Genomic DNA, 22,662 nt, shown 5'->3' with positions numbered 1-22,662 from the left:
TTTAAAAGGGTCTTCTGATATTGGTATGGAAAAGGTAAAGGGACCCCTGACCATTAGGTCCAATCGCGTACGACTCTGGGGTTGCGGCGCTCATCTCGCTTTACTGGCTGAGGGAGCCGGTGTACAGCTTCTGGGTCATGTGGCCAGCATGACTAAGCCGCTTCTGGCAAACCAGAGCAGCACACGGAGTGGTACCTATTTATCTACTTGCACTTTGACGTGCTTTCAAACTGCTAGGTGGGCAGGAGCTGGGACTGAACAATGGGAGCTCACCCCATACTAAAACAAACAAACAAATGAGGTCCGGCTCCAAGGGCCTTCTGGTGGTTCCCTCCCTGCAAGAAGCGACATTACAGGGAACCAGGCAAGAGGACCATCTCCAGTCATGGCACCTTCAGACGTCAAGGAGATAAAGAACTACATAACCTTTAGAAGACATCTGAAGGCAGCTCTGTATCTGGAAGTTTTCAATGTTTGATATTTTACTTTGTTTTTCTATATGCTTTGAGCTGCCCAGAGTGGCTGGGGGTATGATGATGATAAATTTAAAGAAAAGGGTTTTTTTAAAAAAAAAAAATGCTAGAAAATAAATAATAAATAAATGGGTCTCCTGCCCATGACAGGTGGTGGAGATTTCCTTCAACTTCTGGTACCGGCTGGGGGAGCACCTGTACAAGACGGAGGACGTTGTCATCCACAGCATCTTCAAGGCCTACATCCAGAGGCTCCTTCACGCCCTGGCTCGGCACTGCCAGCTGGATCCGGACCACGTACGTCCGCCTCTCCTTCCTGGCCCCCAAACACCCCTGCGCCTCCTTTGTACTTGACCCACAGGAGTGGAGCTGCTGGTAGTTATTTACGCTCCCTCCCTCCCCTCCTTTGTTTTCCTCTGCTAGGAAGGAATCCCCGAGGAGACGGACGACTTTGGAGAGTTCCGGATGAGAGTGTCAGACCTCGTGAAAGACTTGATCTTCCTGGTTGGCTCTGTGGAGTGTTTTGCCCAGGTGAGAGGGGAACAGGTCGGTCTGGTGTGGTCCGAAATGCCGCTGGCGTCTCCTGGCTTTTGAGGGTGTTTTGGGCGGAGGAGTTGAAAGGGCTTCTCTTCCCAGTGCATGTCCGCACGTTAATTCCTGCTTTTGTAAAGCTTGTTATTTATTTTTAAAGGGTGGAATTCAACGTAGCACTAAGGTGATCGTTCCATGGTTGCTGGTCTGTGGGGTTCTCCCAGTCCTCCAGAGCAGATTTGAGGAAGAAGGGGGCAGGAGTCCTTTTGCTGAGCTAATACAACTCTGTAGTGGATTCCGACCCAATGTGATTTATTTCATAATTTTAATGATTTCCACTCTGTTTCAAGCCTGCCTTTATTGCCATTTTCAGTGACTGCTTTATAGTGTTTGATGTAAATTTCATTGTGCAGGGGTTCCCCAACTCTGATCTGCAGACCACCAGTGGTCTCTGAGCTTCGTTCAGGGGTTCATGGTGTGTGTAAAAATACAAAACCACACTACACAGCACATTACAATTGCTACAGTGGCAGAAAAATTATTAAGTGGTTTGCCAAGACAGTTAGCGATTCCCAAGTGACCCATGAGATAAAAGGTTTGGGAACCAATGGCTAAAGGAGATTATTTCGATTGAGCAGCATATACATCCTGCTAAATATTTTTTTTTTACAAAGTACAACCCACTTTCACTGACATGCCTTATGTTGGTCCCTGGGGCCCTCTTAAAAGCCATTTACCCTTCTGTTTTCCACAGTCACGCATCCACTTTGACTGCATGAATTCTTTTCTGCCCTTGAGGTCCAAAACCCTCGATCTGCTCCTCTTTCGAACTGGCCGGAAAGTCCATCCTAACAGTGACTTTACGGCTAAGGTGCATCCACGAAAAGGCTTGTGTCCCTGAATACTTAATTCTTGTGTTTTTTCCTTCTTCGCAGCTGTATGCTACCCTGAAAGAGGGCAACCCTCCGTGGGAAGTAACGGAAGCTGTTCTCTTCATCATGGCCTCGATAGCCAAGAGCGTTGACCAGTGAGTACCGCCAGCACCGTCCTGGAGGGGGTGGACCAGGGACCATAAATTCATTTTAGCATTTGTGTGTATATCCAAGTCACCAGCCAGTGGCCTTTGGGTCAAACTCATAACGTGATCTACTGTAATAAACCATAGGAAAAGTTCAGGTTTTTTTTAAAAAAACATTTTTATTAACAATATCAACATAACAAATTATCAAAACAAATCATCTTCATTATTTCCCCCCTCCCCAAGGCTTCCCTCGGCTCCTCCCTCTGATTTCTCAACTCCTAGCCTCAGCGCCTAGGACTTGCCGATCGAAAGGTCGGCGGTTCGAATCCCTGCGGCGGGGTGCGCTCCCGCTGCTCGCTCCCAGCGCCTGCCAACCTAGCAGTTCGAAAGCACCTCCGGGTGCAAGTAGATAAATAGGGACCGCTTACCAGCGGGAAGGTAAACGGCGTTTCCGTGTGCGGCTCTGGCTCGCGCTCTGGCTCTGGCTCTGGCTCTGGCCAGAGCAGCGATGTCACGCTGGCCACGTGACCCGGAAGTGTCTCCGGACAGCGCTGGCCCCCGGCCTCTTGAGTGAGATGGGCGCACAACCCCAGAGTCTGTCAAGACTGGCCCGTACGGGCAGGGGTACCTTTACCTTTTTTTATTGTTCCCTGCATATTGTAAAATTGTATACAACCTTAAATTATCTATCCACTATATTAACCCTCAATAAATCTGTGTATGTTTACAGTCATACATTGGGTTGAAGTAGCTTCGGGTTGAAGTATTTTTGGGTTGCGCGCTGCGGCGACCCGGAAGTAATGGTGCGTGTTACTTCCGGGTTTCGCCGCTCACGCATGCGCAGATGGTCAAAATGACGTCATGCGCAGAAGCAGCGAATCGTGACACGCGCAGATGTGCAGATTCGGGTTTTTGTTTGCTTCTGGATGCTTCTGGGGCTCCGGAATGGATGCTGTTCGCATCCAGAGGTACCACTGTATTCAAAACCTCCCAAGGAGTCCAGTTCATTTTGTTGTCTTTTTAAATAGTTTGTAAAAAGCTCCCATTCTTCTTTAAAGTGGAAGTGGTTAGAAAAAGTTCAGGTTGGCACAAACCAATTCACTGCACTCTCCGCGGCGAAGACTAGAGAAGTGAAACCTTTCTTTCTGCAGGCACTTTTTGCCCTCTTTGCGAAAGCGAGGCTCTCCGCCCAGGCCCCGTTATGGGCTAGCTGCTTGCAGAACTTTGTTTTTGTTGTTGCTGTGGAGTAATTGCCGTTTCCTGCCCTCAGGGAGAACAACCCAACGCTGGTGGAGGTGCTGGAAGGGGTGGTACGCCTGCCTGAATCGGTGCACACGGCCGTCCGCTACACTAGCATCGAGCTGGTTGGCGAAATGAGCGAAGTTGTGGACAGGAACCCCCATTTCCTTGGTGAGTGCGAGGGAGCCGCCAGAAGGCCCTCAGAGCTGGGCCTCAGCATCAGGGCTGGACGATGGGGGTAGAGACATTTTGAATTGTGCTCGGAAACGTACTGGGAGCCAATGTAGGTATTTTAGGACCGGTGTTATATGGTCTTGGCGGCCGCTCCCAGTCACCAGTCTGGCTGCCGCATTCTGAATCACCGTATTTTTCACTCTATAAGACGCACCAGACCATAAGACGCACCTAGTTTTGGGAAGAGGAAAACGGGGGGGGGGGATTCTGAATCCCATAAGCCAGGACAGCAAGCAGGATTGCTGTGCAGTGATCCCGCTTGCTGTCCTGGCTTATAGGATAGCCGCACACAGCCTCTCCCGATCCCGTGGGCTGTCTTGGCTTCTTGCTTGGCCGTGCACAGCCTTTCCCGGGTAAGGGGAGCCTTCATCCCCTGCCCGGGAAAGGCTGCGCGCAGCCAGCGGCGTAGCGTGCGTTGTCAGCACCCGGGGCAAGGCAAGTAATTTGCGCCCCCTAACCCGGGGCAAGGCAAGTAATTTGCGCCCCCTAACCCGGGACAAGGCAAGTAATTTGCGCCCCTAACCCCTAACCTGCCACCGCTGCCAGCTTCTTCTTGCTGCTGCCTGGGCTGGGGTATTTACGGTAAGGTAGCCACGGCGGCGGCGGCGGGTCCGTGTCAGGTGATCTGAGGTGAGTTGCTGCTGGCGCTGCCGCCCAAACGACGCCGCTTGCCTGGAGGAGGAGGAGGGCAGAGAGGCGAGGAAAATGCAACATGGCCCAGCAGCTGCAGCAGCAGCAGCGGCGGCGGGGTTGTGAGGAGGGGCTGCCTGGCGTGTCTTCCGCGGCGAGCGCTGAGAGCTGCTGCCTGCCAGACGCCTTCAGCCCGGACGCGCACACAGCTCGTCGGTTCCGCGAGACATGGGGCTCTGCTACAGCCTGCGCCCGAGGCTCTTCGGCGACTCCAGAGGTGGCGAGCGCGCCCCTCCAGATGTTGCGCCCGGTGCGGCCGGCCCCCCTGCACCCCCACGCTACACCACTGCGCGCAGCTAAGGCTCCCCCAAGAGCCGTGCTCCCTTTAAAGAGCGCGTGGAGTATGGGTGCAGCCCTTCTCCCTCCTCGGGGAAAAGCCCCCAAGAGCCGCACACACGCTCCACGCGGCTCTTTAAAGGGAGCGCTGAGCAGAGCCTCCCGCCTGCATTCGCTCCATAAGATGCGCACACATTTCCCCTTACTTTTTAGGAGGGGGGGGGGGGAAATACAGCGAAAAATATGGTAGTTGATGTTTCTGGGTCACCTTCAAAGGTAGCCTCACGTAGAGCACATGGCAGTAGTCCAAGCGGGAGATAACTAGAGCATGCACCACTCTGGCGAGACAGTCCGCGGGCAGGTAGGGTCTCAGCCTGCGTACCAGATGGAGCTGGTAGACAGGTGCCCTGGACGCAGTTGGTATGTTGGTGGGGGGAGTGTTATCAGTTTGTTTTTGTTTTATTATGCATTTTGCGTTCTCATTTTGTATTTTAATAATAATAATAATAATAATAATAATAATAATAATAATAAATTTTATTTATACCCTGCCCTCCCCAGCCAGAGCCGGGCTCAGGGCAGCTAACACCAGTAAAATTACAGTAAAAACATAATAGGAAAAAACCCCCAATTTGAATACAGGTTAAAATGCAATTTAAAATGCAGCCTCATTTTAAAAGTAGCCCATAGATCAAAACCGTAAGGGGAGGGAAACATAAGGGTCAGACTGAGTCCAAACCAAAGGCCAGGTGGAACAGCTCTGTCTTGCAGGCCCTACAGTGTTGTGAACCGCCCTATGTCCTTTGGATGTAGGGTGGAACTAATACTACTACTACTACTAATAATAATAATAGAAGAAAAAGATTCATTCATTCTCCCTTTGCTGTCCTCTCTCCCTGCAACAGATCCTGTGCTTGGCTACCTGATGAAAGGCCTCTGCGAGAAGTCCCTGGCTTCGGTGGCAGCCAAAGCCATTCACAACATCTGCTCCGTGTGCCGGGACCACATGGCCCAGCACTTCAGCGGCTTGCTGGAAATCGCTCGTTCCCTGGACTCCTTCATGCTCTCGCCCGAAGCAGCTGTGGGGCTCCTGAAAGGTACGTTCTCTTTCCGCGATAGCAGCAGCGGCGGGGGGGGGGCAGCCCCACAGGCGAGGAGAGGGAGCTTCCCTGGACCACGTCTCTGGTGTCCTCCTACAGCAGCAGCATATTTTGAAGGGCCCTTGCCTCTGGAAAGCTAGCATGTCAGGAATACTGGCCCAGCGTAGCCTCCTCGCTGACATGCTTGTCTTCTACAAGCAGAGTGCGACGGCCGTGTTTTGCTAAGTGCGGAGTACGCCTCAGTGTTGTCCACACTGGCCAGCAGCTGCTCTCCAGGGTTTCCGGCCAAGGTCTCTTCCACTCCAACCTGGAGATTAAATCTTTGCAGCATGCAAGTTGGAATTCACTATCCCTGAGCTACAGGCCTTCCGGAATCAGGAAACCAATCTCCCCACTCCTAGTCCCGGGTTTGAACTTTGCTCTCCCCTCTCCATCCTAGTCCTTCCCATTTGCCACTACGTCACACTGGTTCTCAGGGGGAAATGGGAGACCCCAGAGGGCTGCTGTCTGCTCAGCCGTTTGAGGCTGTTTGGTCCCTGGGCTGGTTTGGTTTATGAAGTGGCCGCCTCTCCCCTTCTTCTTCAGGGACTGCCTTGGTGCTGGCTAGGCTCCCGCTGGAGAAGATCTCGGCATGTCTCAGTGAACTTTGTGCCGTTCAGGTGATGGCACTGAAAAAGGTACGGGCCGTATGAGTGTGGCTGCTTTACCTGCAGGGAGGGAGGGTTTTCTGAGCTTTGGGACAAAAACTGGTAAAGGAGGACTTGGAAGCAAGCCCTCGCCATTTGGAAGAAAGGCAAGCGCTTTTAAAAAACACACATTTTGCTTGTTTTGCTCAAAGGGGGTAAGCCTTGTCCCAAAAGACCCTCTCTTTCCCTACAGACCCTCTCGTTTGTTTGGATTAGCAAAGGGGGCCCTCTGGGTAGTTGGGGGTCGGTGTGGCCTAGGAGGCGGCCTTCTCTGTAGCAGCCCCATAAGCTGCGGGAATCCCCACAGAGGTGCGCCTGTTGCCTTCATGATACAGTTTCTGACATTCTCTGAAGAAGCACCTCTGTCCGTTGAGCCTCAACACCTGAGATACCTTGTTTTCAGGACCTCCTGCCTGTCCTTTTGACTATAGTTCGGTTTTTCCCCAACGGTTTTTAATAACTGAATTTTAAGCTGGATCTGCTGATGACGTTTGGGTAACAAATTAAGCCATAGAAGTGGTGGTCGTCTTGGGTTGCCTCTGGAAACGCCAGCCCCATTTAATAAAGTGTGTCGCTCCCATCCCCCAAGTCGCGCGTCAAATTATCAGCCGCACAATCGGGGTGAGGGGTTGGCTCAGGGACTGTCGCTGGCACTCTCGGTGCCCACCAGTGGTCTTCCAACGTGCGGCTTGAGCATGGAGACCCCCTCCCCAAGTGCCGGCAACAAGGCAACATTTTCTTGGCCACCCTCCTTGAGGAAGGGGAGTCCCGCGTCCCTCCCTGAGCCGTCTTGTGTGTTTTCTCTTTTTCCCAGCTGCTCTCTCAGGAGCCGAGCAATGGCCTCTCCTCAGACCCCACTGTGCCCCTAGATCGCCTTGCTGTTATATTTAGGTAAGAAGCTTTTGGGGACCGGAGTCTCTCCCCCTACCCATGGGGTTGGGGGGCGACAATAACCATCAGGCTGCTCACCCGAAACAGCGGGTGCATCTTCCTCTGGACGTCTTCGATCAGGATCTCCCGGACACTCGCTCAACTCCTGCACCAATGGAGCTGAAATTCTGTGGTCGGGAGGTGAATTTGTGGCAGTGTGTGTGTGTGGGGGGGGGAGAGAGTCCCAGATAACGCTCCTCCGCCTCCTACTTTGGTCTTCTGCTCTGTTCTTGCCTCCTCCCTCCTTCCCCCCCCCCCCCCCACAACTTTCCTCCTCTCTCATCCTTCTGTCCAGGCTCCCTTGGGAAGAGCCGCACAACAGAAATTCAACTAGTTTAATAGGGGCTCCCTTTCCCCCTGAAAGGGACGCGGGTGGCGCTGTAGTCTAAAACCACAGAGCCTAGGACTTGCCGATCGTAAGGTTGGCAGTTCGATTCCCCGCGATGGGGTGAGCTCCCATTGTTCAGTCCCAGCTCCTGCCCACCTAGCCGTTCGAAAGCACGTCAAAGTGCAAGTAGATAAATAGGTACCACTCCAGCGGGAAGGTAAACAGCGTTTCCGTGCGCTGCTCTGGTTCGCTAGAAGCGGCTTAGTCATGCTGGCCACATGACCCGGAAGCTGTATGCCGGCTCCCTCGGCCAGTAAAGCAAGATGAGCGCCGCAACCCCAGAGTTGTCCATGACTGGACCTGACGGTCAGGGGTACCTTTACCTTTACCTTTCCCCCCATGAACCCATTTATTTCCGGACCAGGATGGGGAGCAATAGAGGGCCCCACATAGGGATCTCTGGGAGAATTCTGGGTTTGCCAAATGTCAGTCCCTGGGATCGTTTGGCAGAAGCCATAGCAGTTGAAAGGACACTATTAGGAAAGCAGAGAGAAGTTTGCCGGGTGTGTAAAAAGCCCGTTCTCTCCTTCTGCTGTGCTGCTGGCTAAATCTACAAGGGCCTCTCCTCATCCAGCCTTGTCTCCCAACTCTGCAGCTCTGTTTTTGCTTCTCTGACTTTAAATCTGTTGCCGTTAGCATGAATTGGGAAGCAGCAATCTGCTTTTAGCCTTTGTCCTAAGGTGGTTGGTCTTCCTGCTCTCCACATATCCAAATATTGTTGTGTTTTCCTTCCCCTGCACTTGGTTCCTGCAGTTGATTCTGTCCAACTCCACCCTAAGGTCTTGCCTTAGATTGCGGTTGGATCTGCAAGGGGCCCTTTCCCCACCTCCTGAGGTTTCAGGATGGGCCAACATGTCAGCCACACGTCTCTCAGGTCTCTGCTGTTTTGCTTTTTTGGGAAGGAGGGGGCTGTGTCTTTGCAGTCCTCCTTCCCCGGGGCAATTGTCCCGTTAAGCATGCCAGTGGAAGAGCAGCTGGCACCTGCCTCTCCAGCCCAGCTCACCCACGAATTCCACCCCTCCGTCTCTTTCCCCGCAGGCATACCAATCCTATTGTAGAAAATGGACAGACCCACCCGTGCCAAAAAGTCATCCAGGAGGTAGGTGGAGAAGTCATCCAGGAGGTAGGTGGAGAAGAAGCCCCCCTGCTCACTCCAGAGGGCGACTGGTGAAGCGGCTTGGCTTACTTGCCCGGGTCACCCATGTGGGCTTGCCCTCTGTGGCACACTTCAGCCGTGATTGCACAGGTGGAGCTTGAATTCCAGTTGACCTTGTCTCCTCCTCACCCTGGATGGAGCAACGCCAAGGGGTGGGGTTGGGAGGTAGCCGAGGGCTTTACTTACTCATTTCCCCTGTTCTGTGGTGCCCCCCATGGTAAGGGGTGGATGACTGTATGTAATAATAATGCCATGTATATTTTTATCATGTTCTTCAGGATTCACATACGTTATCTCTGTAATCCTTACGCTTCACGTACATTACCTCTGTAGTCCTAATGTTTCACGTACATTGCCTCTGTAATCCTAATGCTTCACGTACATTGCCTCTGTAATCCTTACAACAACCCCTTGTAAGGGGAGGTCAGTTTTCTCCCCAGATGGTGGGGCATGGAAACAAGGTTTTACCTAATGAATCGATGGTGATATTTAAACTGGGGACTGAACGGATTCCCAGCCCCAGACTTTTGCCATCGCGCTGTCCCGGCGCTCTGTGTGCGCATTTGACCCTGCGGCCCACCCTTTGCAGCACTGGGGCCCTGGCCCCACATCATCCCCCCCGGTCAGGCTTTCACGCTCCTGGTCCTTCCGCAGATGGCCAGATAAGCAAAGTCCCGCGGCCTGAATATTTTGCAGAGTGGGGCCTGGCCCCTTTCTCCCTGCTAGTGCTGACCTTGTGGAATGTGCCGCTCCGGCTGCTGCCAGTGGGATTAGGTTTCCAGGGAGACGAGGCCAGGCCTGCCACCCCCGTCCGATGTAAAAGAAACCCTCCGTAATCGCTCTCCTTCCTCCGCCCAGATCTGGCCAGTCCTGTCAGAGACCCTGAACAAGCATCGTGCCGATAACCGCATCGTGGAGCGCTGCTGCCGGTGCCTGCGCTTCGCTGTCCGCTGCGTGGGGAAAGGCTCAGCGGCCCTCCTGCAGCCTCTGGTCACCCAGGTAAACGCCCGTAGAACAATGGCCTCGGAAAGGGATCCCAGAGGGCCATGAAGACCAACCTGCTGCGGTGCAGGAATCGCTAAAGGAATAATAACAACAATTTTTTATTTACCGTATTTTTCGCTCTATAAGACGCACCAGACCACAAGACGCACCTAGTTTTTGGAGGAGGAAAACAAGAGAAAAAATATTCTGAATCTCAGAAGCCAGAACAACAAGAGGGATCACTGCGCAGTGAAAGCAGCGATCCCTCTTGCTGTTCTGGCTTCTGGGATAGCTGCGCAGCCTGCATTCGCTCCGTAAGACGCAAACACATTTCCCCTTACTTTTTAGGAGGGGAAAAAGTGAGTCTTATAGAGCAAAAAATACGGTATATCCCGCACTCCTCAGCCGAAGCCGGGCTCAGAGTGGCTAACAACAATAAAAGTAACAGCATTCTAAAATCAATTCATTTAAAAATCATTTTTCTTCCCCCGATTTACCTACCTAATTTACAGACCTGCCCCATAGCAGAGGGACTTTGGGAAGACAGTGGGGTTGGGTGGTGAGAGTGTTAGACTAGGACCTTGGGAGATCAGTTTTCGAATCCCCTCTCAGCCAGGAATCTCACCAGGTGACCTGGGCGTCAGTCACAGCCTCCTAACCTACCTCACAGGGTTGTTGTAGGGAGGGTGAACCATGGGAGGAATAGGCAGGTTGATGATGATGATTTTATTTATATCCCGCCCTCCCCAGGCAAAGCCGGGCTCAGAGTGGCTAACAACAATACAGTGGTGCCCCGCAAAACCCGCAAGACGAAAAACCCGCAAGACGAAAAACCCGCAAGACGAAAGGGTTTTCCGTTTTGGAGGCGCTTTGCAAAGCGAATTTCCCTATGGGCTTGCTTCGCAAGATGAAATGTCTTGCGAGTTTTTCTGACTTTTTTTTCCTTTCCCCCCCTTTTTCTAAGCCGCTTATCTGCTTATCCGCTAAGCTGATAAGCCGCTAAAAGCCGCTAAGCCGCTAATAGTGCTAATCGGCTAACCCGTCAATGGGCTTGCTTCGCAAGACGAAAAAACCGCTAGATGAAGAGAATCGCGGAATGGATTCTTTTCATCTTGCGAGGCACCACTGTAAAAGTAACACAGCATTCTAAAATCAATTCATTCTAAAATCAGTTCAGAATCAAATTAATGGCAACCATTGGGCCAGAGTTTTGTGAGGATTACCAAAGGAGGGGTTCAGACTGCGCCTTGGCCAAAGGCCAGGCGGAACAGCTCTGTCTTGCAGGCCCTGCAGAAAGATGTCAAGTCCTGCAGGGCCCTAGTCTCTTGGGACAGAGCGTTCCACCAGATCGGGGCCAGTACTGAAAAGGCCCTGGCTCTGGTTGAGGCCGGCCTAACCTCCCTGTGGCCCGGGACCTGCAAGATGTTTTTGTTAGTAGACCGTAAGGTCCTCCGTGGGACATACCAGGAGGGGCGGTCCTGTAGGTACAAGGGTCCTAGGCCGTATAGGGCTTTAAAGGTCAAAACCCTACCAGTTGGCCATCCAGCCTCCATTTAAAAACCTTCAAGGAAGGAGAATCGTAGGATTGGTTGTGACCATGCAGTGCAGGAGTGGAGACTGCTGGGCCGAGGCCATTTAGGGCTTTCAAAGTCAGCACCAGCACTTCGAATTGTGATCGCAAACGTACTGGGAGCCAATGCAGATTGGCACCTGCTGAATGTGCACCTCTTCTTCTCAGCCCCTTTGGGCACCTGTGATAGATGTTTTTGAACCCACCCTGGTGTTTTCATTGTGAATGGTTTAAACTGTTTAAAATGCCACCTGTTTTCTTACTGCTATCGCTTGCCTTGGAACCTTCTGTCGAAGGGTAGATAGAAAGCAGCTCCACCCGGTCCGCTGGGCTGCTGCTATGGCTCCAGGATCCTCCCCATTCATTGACCTCTGCTTCTCTCCTCCGCCCCCCCCCCCGGCAGATGGTGAGCGTCTACCAGGAGCACCAGCACTCCTGCTTCCTCTACCTGGGCAGCATACTTGTGGATGAGTACGGAATGGAGGAAGGCTGTCGCCAGGGGCTGCTCGATATGCTGCAGGTAGGTTGGCCCCCAGGGCTTCCTTGCGGCTTCTCTGGGGCTTGTCCCGGCCTGGGGAGGCCCCTTCCTGGTCTTGGTCCGAACGCGTGCTGCGAAACAGCCCCTTTCCTGGCACGACGAGCTCTGCCCATGCTCAGAGACGTTCCCTCCAGATTCCCTTTGAATGTAACCTTTGGGGAAGGAATGCAAGGACGGCAACACGAGAGCGGGGCCTTCTCTGCAGTGGCTCCTCGTCTCTTGAATTCTCTCCCCAGGGAAGTTCGCCTGGCGCCTTCATTATACACCTTTGGGCGCCAGGCAAAAACGTTCCTTTTTAACCAGGCCTTGGGTTGATCCCATTTACATCCATGCGTGTGTTTTTTTTGGGGGGTGGCTATTGGGTTGGTTTTGTTTTTATTAGGTATTTTGTAGTTTTATATCTTGATTTTATTCTGTGAACCGCCCTGAGACCCCCAGGGTATAGGTCGGTATATAAATTCAAATAATAATAGTAGTAATAATAATAATAATAATTACTTTTTTATATACATTTTTATAATTTTTTTAGCATATTAATTCCAGCATTCATGCAACATAGCTTCTTATCTTATACAATATTTTTGGACTTCCATCAACACTTCTGCTGATTTCCCTTTCTTTGTCACTTATTATGCATTTCTTAATTTCATATTACCTTTAATTATCCTTAACTAATAATTCTCCTCGTTGTTGTTGTTTTTTTTGCAATATTTCAAATAATTCACCTTACAAAACTTCTTGCAAAGCTACTAGCATAATCTAATAATAATAATAATAATAATAATAATAATAATAATAATAATAATTCCAACATTGCATTGCAGAGTTGGCAGAGACCTCCAAGAATGTTTTAGTCCATTGTAGCCTTGGATGCCCTTTCTGAAAAAGGTCGGCAGAAGCTCCGCCCATTGTTCCAGATGTGGCTGCCCCCCCCCATATATTTGTATTACAGGGGGCATGCATTTGGAGGGACGCGGGTGGCGCTGTGGGTTAAACCACAGAGCCTAGGACTTGCCGATCAGAAGGTCGGCGGTTCGAATCCCTGCAACAGGGTGAGCTCCCGTCGCTCAGTCCCAGCTCCTGCCAACCTAGCAGTTCGAAAGCACCTCAAAGTGCAAGTAGATAAATAGGTACTGCTCCGGCGGGAAGGTAAATGGCGTTTCCGTGCGCTGCTCTGGTTCGCCAGAAGCGGCTTAGTCATGCTGGCCACATGGTACGCCAGCTCCCTCGGCCAATAAACGAGATGAGTGCTGCAACACCAGAGTCGTCTGCGACTGGACATAATGGCCTGGGGTCCCTTTACTTAAAGGTAAAGGTAAAGGGACCCTGACCAGCAAGGACCGAGCAATGGGAGCTCACCCAGTCGCGGGGATTCGAACCGCCGACCTTCTGATCAGCAAGTCCTAGGCTCTGTGGTTTAGCCCACAGCACCACCCACGTCCCTTACCTTTACCTTACTTTTATGCAATAAGCTAGTTCCCGCCCAGGTCTGTACACCCCAGAGACGTCTACGACTGGACCTAATAGTCAGGGGTCCCTTTACCTTTACCTAACTGCTAAAGGCTTCCTTCTGTCCTCCCAGGCTCTGTGCGTCCCCACATTCAGGCTCATCGAGCAACCCAACGGCCTCCAGAACCACCCGGACACTGTGGACGACCTCTTCCGGCTGGCAACCAGGTACCCCACACCCTGCGCTTGGCTCCTGGCTGCCTTGCTTGCAGGCCAGCCTTGGAACTTCCCATCCAAAGCAGGGTTTTTTTGGTCTGGTTTACTCCAAATCCCAGCAGGGACCGAACCTCAGTCTCGTTTCCCCCTGAGAGGCCTGCTGGAGCACAAATGCCTGGCAGTGTCTCTCGTAAAGGTCAGTGTTCCTGAACCTTGGAGGAAAGAGGTTGCACAAAACAGAGGGGCCGCTATCGTTGCGGCTCCGCTGCCCTCGGGACAGGAAGGGACCCTAATCAGGAATGGGGTTGGGGGTATCTAGGACCCAGATCCGAAGAGCTTTTATCAGGCATTGACACGCAGGAGGGGTTTCTTTTTTCTCACCGGCCGCTGGGAACTCTGGGGTCCTAACCGTCCGATGCTGCCTCCCCCTCGCAGGTTCATCCAGCGCAGCCCCATCACCCTCCTGCGCAGCCAGGTGATTCTCCCCATCTTGCAGTGGGCCATCGCTGCCACCACCCTGGACCACCGCGATGCCAACTGCAGCGTCATGAAGTTCTTGCGTGACCTTGTCCACACGGGAGTGTCGAACGACGTGAGTGGTGGGCGCCAGGGGTCGTGCGTTAACGCAGGGTGCCAAGACACACAGCTTTTTTTTTTTTAAAAAAATCATTTTTATTAAGTTTTCCATTATAATGGAACATCGCAGAGGTCGAGGGGAGCCTCACCTGAGGGTTAATAAGATCTAGGGCGAAGTTTAGCCCAAGGAGAAAAGCAGGGTCCTTGGAAAGCAGAGAGAGACCTGATTTGCAGGCCACCTGACTCTGTGGGTGGGATGGGGCGACTCCCAAGGTTGCCTGCTCCCCAGAGAAGAGGGGGAATGAGGATGATATTTCCCTCTGGGGCAGAAGCGGGGTGCCAAGCGTGTTAACGGAGAAATCTGAGGGCTCCCTTGGACAAAAAACAAGGGCACCAGCCAGGAATACCAGAGCAAAAACAGCAGCCAGTAGGCTTGGTCTTTATTGAAGACTTTCGTGACAGGACTCCCACCTGCCACCAGGTGAAACAAGATGGAAGCCCCGAACAAAAGAGAACCCCAACTTTTATTAGCTGCTAATCCCCATGTTACATCCCCCCCAAACTACATCACTAATACATCACGGTTACATCATGAAAGGGGAGGTCTGGTGGCAGTAATCTGAGCATCCTGGACCCTGCCCCATGGTTCCCCTTGCCCCCCACCAAACACCCATCAAGTGTAACAAAAGAGATATTTACATTTCCCTGTTTCCCAGCCAAGTTAATCCCACCCTTTTGTCTCCATCGGGGTTTGTTATTTCTGGAATGGCTACCTGTCTGGCACTCGGGTATCAGGATGCCAGGGATTATCACTCAGGCAGAGGGGCTGCTGAGCAGCTGAGCTCACATGTCTATATGAATTTCTGAAGTTTTCCTAGTGAGCCGGTACATAGAGACATTTATCAGTGAATTCTTAAATTTCGTATCGTGCAGCAGAGGCCCTTTGAATAGATAGGAAGAAACTGTGATGAAGTGTTTTTTGAGGACAGGTCACAAAAGTCACAAAAGTGATTGTGCTGATGTTGGTAGTGGGCTGCATGTGCATGATATCTGCTGGAGGGGCAACCCCCCCCCCAACCTAGACACAAATTCCTGCAACAAGAGCAGCCCATGGTCTGGGTGGGAAGCCCTCTGCAGCTCTGAGGGGCCCCCCCACAAGTGAGCCCCCCTCTCTCTCTGTCCCCGCAGCATGAAGAGAACTTTGAGGCGCGGAAGGAGCTGATTGCGCAGGTGATGACGCAGCTGGGACAGCAGCTTGTGAGCCAGCTCTTGCACACCAGCTGCTTCTGCCTGCCGCCTTACACCCTGCCGGACGTGGCCGAGGTGCTGTGGGAGATCATGCAGGTTGACAGGCCGGTAAGGAGGAAGCTGGGACCGGGCCTTCTGGGTGGGCAGAGCACTGGGCTGGCCCAGCCTGCTTTTGGCAGGACAGCCGCCACTGCCCTCCTTCTGGGCGCTAGCTTGACCCTGCCGGACTTTGAGAAGCTAGATCAAGTCCAGTTTTGTTGGATCAACCACATTTAAATTGGGTTTTGAACAAACATGCAGCCATTCCTTACCATCTTGAATTGTATGTTATCTTCTTCCTTGGCGGGGCGTGCAAACTGCTCTTTTGCGTCATGCTTTTTGTAAGGTGGACGCGGGTGGCGCTGTGGGTTAAACCACAGAGCCTAGGGCTTGCCGATCAGAAGGTCGGTGGTTCGAATCCCCGCGATGGGGTGAGCTCCCGTTGCTCAGTCCCTGCTCCTGCCAACCTAGCAGTTTGAAAGCACCTCAAAGTGCAAGTAGATAAATAGGTACCGCTCCAGCGGGAAGGTAAACGGCGTTTCAATGCGCTGCTCTGGTTCGCCAGAAGTGGCTTCGTCTTGCTGGCCACATGACACGGAGGCTGTACGCTGGCTCCCTCGGCCAGTAAAGTGAGATGAGCGTCGCAACCCCAGAGTCGGCCATGACTGGACCTAATGGTCAGAGGTGCCTTTACCTTTACTTTAAGGAGTCTCAAGGGATGCTGGCAGCGCTGTGCGTTAAACCACTGAGCCTAGGGCTTGCCGATCAGAAGGTTGGTGGTTCGAATCCCTGCGACGGGGTGAGCTCCCGTTGCTTGGTCCCTGCTCCTGCCAACCTAGCAGTTCAAAAGCATGTCAAATTGCAAGTAGATAAATAGGTACCACTCTGGTGGGAAGGTAAACGGCGTTTCCATGCGCTGCTCTGGTTCGCCAGAAGCGGCTTAGTCATGCTGGCCACATGACCCGGAAACTGTACGCTGGCTCCCTCAGCCAATAAAGCGAGATGAGCGCCACAACCCCAGAGTCGGCCACGACTGGTCAGGGGTCCCTTTACCTTTAGTAAGTTGGGGGGCACTGGCAGTGAGTTTATGGAACCACTGGCCTGCGCTGGCCGGCAGGGATTTCTCCAGGGGTTCCAGGCAGGGGACTCGGGGATGGAGCTGGGCGCCTTCTGCACTCCAAGCAGGTGCTCTAACCCCTGAGGCTTTGTGTGTTGCTGCAGAGTCTTGGGAGGGTCTTCTCTTGGGAGTCACTCCTTACCCCTTTCCTTTCTCTCCACTCTCCTCTCTGTGGCTGCCACAGACCTTCTGCCGCTGGCTGGAGAACTCGCTGAAGGGCTTACCAAAGGAAACATCGGGGGGAGCCGTGCAGGTGACGCACAAGCAGCTGACAGACTTCCACAAGCAGGTCACAAGGTCAGTGCGGACTTCAGGGCTGCGGTCGGGGGGAGCTGGGTGGGGCGATTGGTCAGGCGGGGGTACCAGGGGTAAGTGTGGGGCGGTGTGATCAGACACAGCAAGATTCCTTGGACTAGATCAGGGGCGTCCAACTTCCAAGAGACTGCAATTTACTCCCACTATTAATAATAATAATAAATGTTTATTTATACCCCACCCTCCCTGGCCAGAGCCGGGCTCAGGGCGGCTAACACCAATAAAATTACAATAAAACATAATGGGGGGTGGGGGACAAACAAACAAAAAGACCAGTTTATTAAAATACAGTTTAAAATGCAGCCTCATTTTATAGTAGCCCATAGATCAAGACTATAAGGGGAGGGAAACATAAGGGTCAGACTGAGTCCAAACCAAAGGCCTGGCGGAACAGCTCTGTCTTGCAGGCCCTGCGGAAAGATGTCAAGTCCCACAGGGCCCTGGTCTCTTGGGACAGAGCGTTCCACCAAGTCGGGGCCAGTACTGAAAAGGCCCTGGCCCTAGTTGAAATAAACTGGCAGTAATCTACCCATTGGATTGACCAGAGGAGTTGAGCTTTTTTTTTTTTGCGAAGTGTGCGCCAAAGTTGTTGAGCTTGTTTTAGGGGGTGAGATCAATCAGAGTTGTTGAGCGTTTTGGGGACGACCAGCGATTTCAACCGGTTGGACGGGCACCCTTTGGTCCCTTCCAACTCTGATTGTATGTTTCACCTCCTTGAGCAGTTTTCGCTCACTGGCTTTATGAAACTATGATCCTTGTGTGGATCACGAGCCATAGGGGACCCAGTGAAGCCCCCGACTCACACAATCCCCAATCTCAATTTGCGTGTGTGTTATGCTTGTTAAAAAGGTTTTTTAAAATAGCTTGTCATGCTGGGAGCAAGCTTGGCAGCCCCTCTCTCTGTGCCAACTGTGGAGGAAAACCCTTCTTTGCCAGGAGATTGCTGGGTCGGTGTGTCCCTCAGCTGGGATTTCTCTCTCTCTCTTTCCTCCCGGTTGCCAGTCGGGTTTTTCTGGACCTGCCAGTCCGGTTGTGCTGCTTTTGGGAGGGGGAAACCGCAAGGCTGCTTGGCCCCAGTCCTGCGCCTTTTGCCAGCGCAGGGTGACTGGCTCGGGCAAGCCCATGCCCAGCCCTATCTGTTTTTTTAAAAAAATAATATTTATTAAGGTTTTAAAGGTTACAAAAAGAAAAAAAGAGAACACCAAGTTAAGCAAAAACTAGACAACACATCACAATAAGAAAAAAAATAAGAAAAAATAGAAACAATTAAAAAACACAACGAACCTTCCCATAACTTATCTTTCTTTTGCTTGTTTCCTTGACCTCCTCACACCTCCCTTTTTTGTATTCTAGTTCGGTTAGCTATTTCAGCAAATCCTTTCCATCTTTCCCAATTTTTATCCTATAATTTATCTTAATATAATGTAACTTTACCTTCCCTCTTTTCATCCATTAACAGTCTATTTTTACTTAGTCCTTTATAACATTTCTGCTAAAGCCACATAACTTCATTCCAGCCTCCTTCTAACATTCCTTAATTTTACAATGTTTCTGTAAATAAGCTTTAAATATGCCCAGCCCTATCTGCTTCCGAGGCCCTGCGGCTTTGCCAGGGCTCCTTCCCCTTCGCCCGGGGTGTGTGTGTGTGTGTGCTGAAGCAAGCCCTGGCCTGTTCCTCCGTGCCATGCCTTGCCAGGCAATTTGGCAAATGTCTCGGCACCCAAGTGCCACCCCAGCCTGCCTGCCTGCGGGGCTTTCCTTCCACCCCATGGCATTCGGGGCCTCCTTCAGCTGGGGCAGGCGGTTTATGCAGAGCTGCTGTGAACCTTTGCTTGCTCAACAAGAGCCTGGTGGGCAGAGGCCAGGGTGCCCTGGTCTTTGGGGATTCCATGGTAGCCTTTCTCCTGCGTGCGGGTAAAGGAGGGAGCTTGGTGGGTTCCACTTGGGCACTGGAATTCCAGGCTTCCTCCGGGAGTATCTGGCCTGCTAAGGAGGCTATTTCTGCACACGCAACACATTTGTCCCTGAGCTTCATCACCACTGATTTATACAGACCTCCGCCCAGTTCCCTAACCTCTGACTCAAGTTCCTGGTCCTCAGTTTTCTGCCCTGTTTGTTTTATAGCTGCGCGGGGATTTGGACGTGCCGTCCCGGGTCTCTGTTGTTCCCTGTCTCTGTGTGGTATGCTCGCTCTCAGAAAAGCTGGTCTACTGGCGGCTGTTGGTGCCTCACCCCACAATGTGTGGCCGCACGGTTCATGGCCATGCGCAGAGCGCTTGTTCTTCCCCTCCCCAAATAACGGTTGCCTCTCTTTTCCTCTCTCCTCCCACAGCGCCGAGGAGTGCAAACAGGTTTGCTGGGCTTTGAGGGACTTCACCAGATTGTTCCGGTAGCCTGTGCCTCCTTCACTCTGCCTGTCTCCCAGGTGAGCAGAATTTAACTTTTCCTCCCAATTTCCTGTGCATGTGCAGAGAAGCATGGGGCGGGCGCCAGTGGCTTGAATATGGTGCCTTCCTTCTCCCACTGGTCAGTTGCGCTGTCCCGGGGCATGACGGCTCTGCTGCCGGCTGCCATGTTTGACAGCTGTAAACACACAAGGTGTAACCAGCTGTACGTTTGAAAAAATAATATATACTAGTTGCTGTATTGAATTGTAAATTTCAACAGAAGTAGTTCATAAAGTTCAACGGAAAAAGTAGAAGACGCAGTGGATCAGTTCATTCTCTAATCAGTTTATGCATAAGGTCTATATATGTGAAAGTGTCTATTCCACCTGTCTGTTCATAGAGTCCAACAATCCACACGAAAGGTTGTTGCAGTTCCACAGAATCCTTAGACTCTGTGAAAGGATTTCCATAATATTAGCCTTGTTTCGCCATCCTAGGCTTCATCAGTAGTACAAACAGTAGTAGTTACAGCAGCTACTACTATGCTATAAGATCCACTGTCCTGTGATATCATACATGAGTTTGTATGGACTCTATGAACACAGGTGGAATAGACATTTTCCATATAATGAATAGTATTATTTTATTTTTTCAAACATACAGCCGGTAACGTCTTGTGTGTTTATTGCATGTTTCACGTAACCAGAGGTTTGTTGTTGTTTTGTGCATGTTTGACAGCTGGGCAGCGGGTGGCCGCCTGCCAGGGATTGCAAGGGGTCAGTCTAGATGGCTCTCAGGGGTCCCCTTCCAACAGATCCATGCCCCCTCAGTTAATGACCAACCCAAAGGGGCTGTTGGTGTGGCAGGGAGTGGGGTGGATTGTGTGTGGCCTACAAGTTCTGCGCCAAAGGACTCCTGTAGCCCATTTGGCCTGAGAGGTTGGTTCGCCTAGTGTAGATCATTCTGAGTTTGTTAGATGGACCAGGGATTGATGACTGAGCTCAAGTCACCTTCCAGCGTTTCTATGAGATTCTTGATGCAGAAAAGATGCTGACTCCCTCCCAGTGTTCGAAACTAGCCAGATGCCAGGTGCGTTTTCTGACCGGCCTGGGCCCAGTAGCAACCACATGGAGATCTTTGAATGCCTGGTTGGCAGCTTGGGAAAGCAAAATGTCGCTTTAAGAAGGATCTGAAATATTTTCCTTGAAGCTGGGATTAATTTTATTCTGGATTGTTTCGTTTGATGTTTGAATGTGTTGTAAATTGCTTTTGAGATTTGTTCGTAAAAAAATAAAGCAGTATAGGAATGAAATTAATAATACAGTGGTACCTCCAGTTGCGAACAGGATCCGTTCTGGAGGACCGCTTCTGCGCATGCACACGGCGCGGTTTAGCACTTCTGCGCATGCACATAGAGCGCTTCTGCACATGCGTGCACAGCAAAACCCAGAAAACTACTTCTGGGTTTGCCGCATTCGCATCCCGAAGTTTACGTATCCAGAAGGATATGTAAGTGGAGATGCAACTGCAATAGTAATACAGTGGATGCTCGGGTCGCGAACATGATCCGTGTGGGATGCAGGTTCGCAACCCGCATCTGCGCATGCACTGGTTGCGATTCAGTGCTTCTGCGCATGCACGACTGCCTAAACCTGGAAGTAACCCATTTCGGTACTTCTGGGTTTCGGCAGTCTGCAACCCGAAAAAACGCAACATGAGATGTGACTGTAATAATAATCCCATCAGAGGGGGAAACCTGAACATACATATTTTGGCAACCGCAGCCTAGGTTGAATTGCCATTTGGCGATTAGATTATATATCTGAGTTTCTAACACTGCCTTTCTTCCTCTGCCCTTTTTTACGGCTCCTCCTCCTCCTTCCTTTCCCAGGAATGTCTTATTTTCAGAAGAGGAAATAAAACTACCAAGACAGTGTCCCACAACCAGCAAACTTCATGGCGGCTGAGGGCTCTGACTCGCTCTGCTGTGTCCCGCCAATCCGGAAGAGACACTTTGCCGCGAGAACGAGTCGGTGAAGTTCCTGCTTGTGAGTGCGAGAGAGAGAGAGAAAAAGAGATAAAAACGCGAAAAAAAACCATAAAATCCCGGGGGGCACAACTTATCCGCGAATATCGATGGCTGCAACTGACCTACGGCGTCGCGGGGGGAGGGGGAGCCTGCTTTTTCAGATGGACTTGCTTTAAAAAAGAGAGAGAGAGAGAGAGAGAGAGAGAAAGAGGGAAAGAAAGAAAGGGGGAAAAGACAAAAAAAAAACCATGAAAAGGAAAATAGTAATAAAATGTTTTAAAAACAACAGAAATATGAAACAATAGAAAACTAATTTGCCTGGAAGCAAAAAAAAAAAAAAAGATGGAAAAAATGCAAAACAAAGTAGTAAACTTTCTGTGAAATGAAAATAAAAATGATTACTTAAGGATCCATTCGGGATTAAGAAACAAAAACCAAACACCTATCTGAGAAACCCAATAGTCTGCCCTGCAGGGGATGGGGGAATGGGGCGAAGGGGCTTAGTCCAGGGTTGTTGTTGTTATGGTTTTGCAAAGCCCCACCCTCCGGATTTCCAGAGCTCTGCCTCCCCTTTTCCCCCCGAGTCCCAAAAGAAAGATCGGGTGGAATCCCAGGGTCTTTGGGGGGTTGGCAGAGGAGAGCCCACAGAAGGGTTAGGGAAAACCTAGACCCCCCACCCCACCAACGTGTTTGCTTACTTTGATAAAACAGTTATAATATATATTATATTATATATATATATATATATTCTTTTTTAAAAGTTGATTTGGGTTTTTTGGAAAATTTGGTTTAAATCTGTTTGGGATTTTTTTTTTAAACTGCTTTGGAGGGGTGGGAAGGGGCTTCGTGGGAGGGGCGGGGGGGGCTCTGGAGGACCGAGAGGGGGGCGGGCAGGCTATTTCGTTAAAACCGATCCCGGCAGCGACTCCGGTGTGGGGGGGAGACACAGAGAGAGAGAGTGAGTCGCGGGCCCCGCGCAGACATTGAGGCAGGAAATGGGGGGGGGGGGGTGCTGTTCCGTCTGGTGTTGTAGCCATCTCGAGAACAAGATTTAAAATATTAAAAAAAAAAACACGCAAAAAAAGAGAAAAGAAATAAAAACAGACGAAAAAGTTGAAACTGCAGCTGTCCCAGTAGCCTTTTTGCCCTAAGGGCTTGCGGGAGTGGTTGGGGTTTGGGGTTTACATTATGCCTCCTGTCCCTTTCGTCGACGGCCTTCCTGGATTTGACCGTTGCAGGATCATGAAGGGCACAGAGCAGCCCGTTCTTTGAGGTTAAAGCAGTGCCCGTCCCCACACTGGCCCCTAGTTTCGTGTGGGTCTGTGCGCGCTCGTCTCTATCACTTGCACGAATTCATGCATCTGCCTTGTCCAGCCCCGTATTCAAAATCAGCCAGGCGCGTTTTGCAAGTACCGCGGATCCTATTGCGGCCACACGGAGATTCCTGGATGCCCGCTTGGCGACTGGGGG

General features: G+C 51.3%; 1 protein-coding gene across 2 annotated transcripts in view; it reads left to right on the top strand.

The window, feature by feature from the left end:
• The window catches only part of TNPO3 (transportin 3), a 47,298-nt gene extending 25,895 nt beyond the window's left edge, over positions 1-21,403 (top strand). The window contains exons 8-23 of one of the 2 annotated variants that reach the window (XM_079992334.1): positions 624-770; positions 897-1,004; positions 1,940-2,031; positions 3,296-3,435; positions 5,370-5,561; positions 6,150-6,241; positions 7,065-7,141; positions 8,607-8,667; positions 9,583-9,723; positions 11,682-11,798; positions 13,399-13,493; positions 13,917-14,073; positions 15,246-15,413; positions 16,646-16,758; positions 19,109-19,201; positions 21,055-21,403. In XM_079992334.1, the coding sequence (XP_079848460.1) occupies positions 624-770; positions 897-1,004; positions 1,940-2,031; positions 3,296-3,435; positions 5,370-5,561; positions 6,150-6,241; positions 7,065-7,141; positions 8,607-8,667; positions 9,583-9,723; positions 11,682-11,798; positions 13,399-13,493; positions 13,917-14,073; positions 15,246-15,413; positions 16,646-16,758; positions 19,109-19,169 (1,761 nt within the window). In that variant the 3' untranslated portion in view covers positions 19,170-19,201; positions 21,055-21,403. Of the gene's footprint in view, positions 1-623; positions 771-896; positions 1,005-1,939; positions 2,032-3,295; positions 3,436-5,369; positions 5,562-6,149; positions 6,242-7,064; positions 7,142-8,606; positions 8,692-9,582; positions 9,724-11,681; positions 11,799-13,398; positions 13,494-13,916; positions 14,074-15,245; positions 15,414-16,645; positions 16,759-19,108; positions 19,202-21,054 lie in introns of both variants that reach the window. The other variant, XM_079992333.1, reaches the window with a different exon arrangement.
• Positions 21,404-22,662: the final 1,259 nt, after the last annotated feature.

The sequence above is a fragment of the Podarcis cretensis genome (genome assembly GCF_951804945.1).
Source record: "Podarcis cretensis genome assembly, chromosome: 10".
NCBI classification, from domain to species: Eukaryota; Metazoa; Chordata; class Lepidosauria; order Squamata; family Lacertidae; genus Podarcis; species Podarcis cretensis.
The sequence above is the reverse complement of the archived record's forward strand: the minus strand, read 5'-3'. Positions and strand labels throughout refer to the sequence as shown.